General features: G+C 54.3%; 1 protein-coding gene across 1 annotated transcript in view; it reads left to right on the top strand.

Moving 5' to 3' along the window:
* KIAA0513 (KIAA0513 ortholog) overlaps nt 1-639 on the top strand; it is a 9,345-nt gene extending 8,706 nt beyond the window's left edge. The window contains exons 12-13 of the mRNA XM_008946127.1: nt 383-477; nt 590-639. Of these exons, the coding sequence (XP_008944375.1) occupies nt 383-477; nt 590-639 (145 nt within the window). The remainder of the gene's footprint in view (nt 1-382; nt 478-589) is intronic.
* The last annotated feature ends 5,020 nt before the right edge of the window (nt 640-5,659 follow it).

Raw genomic sequence — 5,659 nt, 5'->3', positions numbered from 1 at the left:
CTCCCTGGGAGCTGCTCCTGCCCCCTTAAGTTGCAAATCCAGGCTCCACGGGGTACCGCAGCCGGGCGCCATCCCAGCGCACAGTATAAAGGGATGCAGGGAGGGAGAGGAAGGTGGGAGGAAGAAAATCCAGGCACCTCAGGGTGCCAGCATGGTTTCTCAGAGCTGAGTGTCACCCCAGCAGCCAGTACGAGAGCTATGGGGAGGAAGAGGAGCGTGGAGGGAAGAAAATCCAGGCACCTCAGGGTGCCAGCATGCTCTCCCAGAGCCGAGCATCATCCCAGAGCCCACTACAAGGGGCTGCAGGGAGGAAGAGGAGGGTGGGGGGAGAAGAAAGAGCAGTCTGGCCCTACCCTCACCAAGTGCCTCTCTCCTTCCTCAGCACCTTCATCCACAACATGCTGGCCTTTGGCCTGAACAAGAAGCTCTGCAGTGACTTCCTGAAGAAGCAGGCGACCATCGGGAACTTGGATGAAGGTGGGAGCCACCCTGGGGGGGATCCACAGCCCCTTCCCAGGGTCCTGGAGGGATGGAGCCCAACTTCCAACCCGGGATGATGCTCCAGCACCCTTTTCCCTCTCCTCCACAGAGCAATACAAGCTGCTCAGCGACCACATCGAGCAGATGGCCACCGAGTAGCCACCTTGGCCACCGCTCAGCAGGGAGACGGCGGCCGCAGCGAGTGGGGAGGGGTGAAAAACCCACCTCTGGGGGAAGCTGAAGCTGGGCTACTGAAAACCAATAATCCTACACACAAGCTGCAATAAAACCTGCATGATCGTCCACCACATTGTAGAGCTGCTCCAGGACAGCCTGTAGAAATAGGAGCCAAACAGTCCCCCCTCCTCGCCAGCCCCTCGTGCATCTGTTTGCAGAGCAGGCAGCCCCCAAAGTGTATTTTGTCAGTGGAAAAAAAAACCACCCCCAAAACGAGGGAAATGCAAAAAGGGACAGCTGCAGCCCCTAGGTGTGTTTGGGAGAGCTCCAGCCCTGCTGTGAGCTGCTGCCTCTGCTCTCTGTTGGGTATCTGGGCAGGGATGTGGGTAGTGTGGGGGCTTGCTGGAAGCTGAGGTGGCTACAAAGTGCTGCTGCCTTTCTTCCTGTAGGGTTCCTTGGGAGCTGGAGGGAAATCCTGCCCTTGGGAATCCTTCCCTGCTGGGTTTTGTACCTCTGGGCAGAGAGAAAAGAGAGTTTGCTCCGGATCATTAGCCTGGATCAGCAGGAGAAAAGCCATGGCCTGGGGCAGGACTGCTGGGAGGGGAGGCAGGAAAGCAGCAGATTCTCACTCCCCTCACTGCTGGGGCTGCTGTGGGCTTGTGGCTCTTCCCAGATCCCCCCAGCTTCCCACAGGAGCCGTGCTGTTGGATTAAGCATCCTCCTTCCCCAGGGCTGCACCTCGCTGCCATCTCCTTCCCCAGCCCCTTCGTTCTCCTGAACCATAAACCTGAGTTTCCAGGGTCCATCAGTCCATTTTTCCCCATTTCTTCTTTTCCCCACGTAGCTCTTAGTTTCTGGTGTCATTTCCTAGCAGCAAAAACGATGTTTTTACCTAAACTGGGCTTCTCTTGGTGCTGGGGCTGGTGCTGGGTCTCACAGAAGGATCAGACCCAGCACTGGCTTTCCCTTGGCCAGCCTCAAACCTGGGCAGAGCTGCTGGAGGAGGATTTTTGTCAGGGTGAGGAGCTGCTGGAGGGGAGCAACGTGCATTTTGTTCCACTTTAATCCCCTCCAGCAGCCCCCTTGCCCTGATAAAAACCTTCCTGATGGAGCATGAGCAACAGGCAGCTCAGCATCAAGACCTGCATCCTGGAGCATCCCATCCCTGGGTCTGTCTCAACTCAGGGCTTCCCCCAAATCCTGCTTTGTTTCTTTATTATTATTGTTATTTTTTTCCAACATAAAAAAAAGAAGTTTAGTGGTGAAATATATATTATTTGCATGTGTATTTTTCTAAGAAAAAGAATAAAATCATTAAAATAAAATAAAAACAATGTCCTTAACCCCTTCCTGACTGGGACTGAGTGAAGGATGAGGAGAGAGAGAGATTGGAATAAATTGTCTTAAAAATGACTTTGTCTCCCAGCCCTTGTCGTGTGTTTTAATCAGATGGATCTTCTGCTTGGCCTCCATGGTCCCTGGTGCCTTCTCCAGCTCAGCTTCTCCCTTTTGATGACCTCCTTTTTGAATGGGGGAATAAACAGAGGCACCTTTTAAAGAACCCTTAGTGTTTGCCCTGCAGCCAGCCGGGCCCAAGAAGGAGGTTGAATTTTTATATTCTTCTCTCTTGTGTGCTCAATCTCTGCCACCCGAGCCCTCAGTGGAGCTGGGATCCTGCTCTGGCCTCGGGACATTTGATTTTGGTGTATTTAAAAATCAATTATTCAGTATTATCTTATTAAAAAAAAAAAACATGTTCCTTTAGATAACACTCTCAACCCATTAATCTACCACCCAGGCTTGGAGACCACAGCCCCTTGGGGCTGAGCTCATTCCCTGCCCTGCAGGGCCAGTAGCCCAGGAGCAGGGTTTCATGGCCACGTTTCTCTTGCCTTGCTCCTTCTCTTTTCTTTTTAATCACCCTCCTTGAGGCACTCCACACATTCAGGGGGGAAAACATCAGCCCTGCAGAGGTTCTACCTGAGGTTTTACCTGGGTGAGGGCTGAGCAGCTCTAGAAACCCAGAAGCCACGTGCCCTGGGATGGCTTTTGCTCCCTCCCTCTGATGAATTGCTTATCACTTTGGTGATAAGCTGGTGTGTAGAAGAAAGGAGGTGCTTTTTCCTCAGCTATTTGCTCAGCACCAGGTGCCCTTTGCAGTGGGTGCAGCCCCAGCACCTCTGATTTTGCTGGCTGGGTGCAGCCTGCCCTTGCAGAATGGTGCAGAGAGGCTCCAGCAAGAGGGATTGAGACCCTTGGCCAATTAACCCCAAGATGGGAGGTCTCCCAGTGCCCCTCCCCTGCTCACTGGGTGGTGGGCGTTGAGCTTTGATGAACTGAGGTGCATTAAAAGCAGTGAGGGGCAGCTGAGGGATGTCACCCTCCCTGGGGAGGGGTTTTGGTGGAGCTGAAAGCACCCTCGGTGTAAATCCTCAGAGGTGGGTTAGACCAGCTGTGATTTGGGGAAGGAAACCCTGGTATAGGGAAGGGTAATAGCAGAGGAGGAAGGTGCTGCACAGCCTGGCTCTCATCCCTTCCTGTATTATTTACACCCTCCAAGCAACAGCTTGAGGAAAGCTGATCTGGTTCTGGGTGATATCACCCACCCGTTACACCCAGGGCTTGGTGGTGCCCGGGTGGCTGCTCCAGCTCAGCTCTTTCAAGCCTGAGCACAGCAAGGGGCTCTCAGCCCCTCTCCCTCCTGCCAGGGAGAAAAAAGGACGTCTGCCTGCTGGGCTCGGGGGGGGTTTTATTGCTTCTCTATTAAAGCTGCTAAAAATCTTTCCATTGTAGCCGTGTCTGGGAGCGATAAGTATTCATAACAGAGGGGATTCAAGATGGGCTTGGTTGTAAAAACACCTCTAAGCTGCCTGGATTTATGGCTGTTAAATCATCCCTTTGCTCATCTGTCACAGCTTTTTCAGATGTTCATCACTGAACAACAGCAAAGTTGGGGCCATAATTTGTGGCACAGTGAGAGGAGCAGGAGGGAGGGGAGTCCTCTCCACCAGGAACCAGCTCGGGATTTATGGAGCCCAGCCCTTAGCTCTTTGGGGTTGGTTTTTTTTTTCCTCTCTTTGACTCTCTCAGCTCTCTCATGCTGCTGCCAGCTTGCTCGGCCAGCTGGAGCCAGGCTGGTGGATTTAGAGCCACGCTGGGAAGTTTGGCAGCAGCCTTGGGGGAATTGGGGGCCAGCCCTCGCCCGCAGCGGGCTCCGCAATGCGGGGCTGCGCCTCTCACCCCGCCTGGGATCTGCTTCGGGCTTGGATCTCCCCATCCTCCCTCTGTTTTGGGGTGCAATGTGGGGGAATCCCACCCACCCCCACCACAGAAGGCTGTGGAGAGCCAAGGTTTGGACCAGACGTCTTGCAGCAGCAGCAGCATGAGAATCACTCCATGCTGTGCAAGGCAGCGCTGCTGGAGCTGCCCGCTCTGCCAGTCCCTTCTTTCCCAAAACAGAGCATGGAAAATCCTTTTGGGGTGAAGCCTCTGGCTTTGTCCAGCTGCTGGCAACGCCTGCAGAGTGCCCAGGATGTGACAGGAGCTGCCAGGCACCGGGTGCCACCGCGTCGGCACCAGCAGCCCGCACGGGTGGTGCCAGCTCTTGCAACGCCAGCCCAGGACCCCAAAACATCTGGCCGAGGTGGTTTTGCCCCCTCAGTTTTTGCCGGGTGTGCCAGTAATCGGTTTCTTAGCCCCATCAAGTGTCTGCCAAGCGAACTGCATTGCTGGCTCCCAGTTTTCTGGCCCCTGGGTCAAGCTGGGGGAGCACTTGGTCCCTTATCCCACACGGGCATCAGAGCAAAATATGCGGCTGTTGGTGCCTGCAAAGCCAGGATGGCCCTGGAAAAATCCCTGGCAGATGTGGCCCCGTCTGTTCCCCCCCTGGAAAACACCAGGGAGTGTCTGTGTGGTGCAGAGCAGGAGCTGGTTTGCTGTTGGGGGCCCCAGCCATCCCCCCACGGTGCCCCTCGGTACCCGGGCAGGTGAATAGTGAAGGTGAGTGTGGAGAGCTGCTGGTGGGGGTCGCTGTCGGGGGGGACACTGCCCAGGGTGGAAGGGCTGGGGGCTGGGCTTTGCAGGAGACCCCCAGAAGCAACGTGTTGTGCCTACCTGGCTGCATTGCTCCCGTTTTTAGATTCCCTGGTGTCTCATATGGAGAGGCTCAGCCTTACCTAGGCACTTTGGGGCTCTCTCTCCACGAAATGCTGCTGAGTTTCCTAGAATTTTTAGGAGGGAGACCTGCTGAAATTCCTTTATTCCTCCCTCCGGATATGAAGCATCTCCAGAAGATGTTTCCTCTTGTCCTACGGTGTCTAAGAAAACTCAGAGGACTCATTGGTGCCCTGTTTGGATGGGAAGGATGTTTAACCTTTAATTCTCTCAACTTAGAGATGGATCCCACCACTAAAGCTTTTGATTTTCTCCTTCTCTGAATGATTTGCAATTGAAATGGGAAGATTCCCGTGGAGAAACAGGCCTTTTATTTATTCTATTTTATTTTTCTCCTTTGCAGGAGGCTGAACTTCCCAAATCTGTTTTATGGCAGCCCAGGGATGCTGCTGGGAGGAGATGCTCTGTGGCTCCTTTTTCGGAAGGGCTCCGAGGCAAGGCTGAGTCACTTGGTGCTGCAGAGAGGGCCCTGGACAGTAACAAAACACATCTGTCCTCTGCAGGCACAGCCCAGATGTGAGTCACATCCTCTCCCTCTGCTCTCTCCACCCCAGTCGCTGCGCTCGGACAAGGTCAGTGCAGCTCCTTGGCTGGCCAGGAAGGTGTGTGGTGGTGTCCTGGCTGAATTTTTGTCACCAGGTTTTCACCCAAGCACTGATTTGTCACTTCAGGTTCCCCAAAGGGCACTGAGCTCAGCTGTGAGTGGTCTTTGCCATGGGCTCAGCCCAACTTGCTCCTCTTCAAGCAGAGCAGGGTGTGCAGCCCTGCAAAGGTTGGATGAGCTGGAAAATCCCAGGTCTTTCCTGCCAGCTTGTGTTCTCTCTTGGCA

This window comes from Merops nubicus, unplaced genomic scaffold (assembly GCF_000691845.1).
Source record: "Merops nubicus isolate BGI_N331 unplaced genomic scaffold, ASM69184v1 scaffold27378, whole genome shotgun sequence".
Lineage (NCBI taxonomy): Eukaryota > Metazoa > Chordata > Aves > Coraciiformes > Meropidae > Merops > Merops nubicus.
Note: the sequence above shows the minus strand (reverse complement) of the source record. Positions and strands in the feature narration are given on the sequence as shown.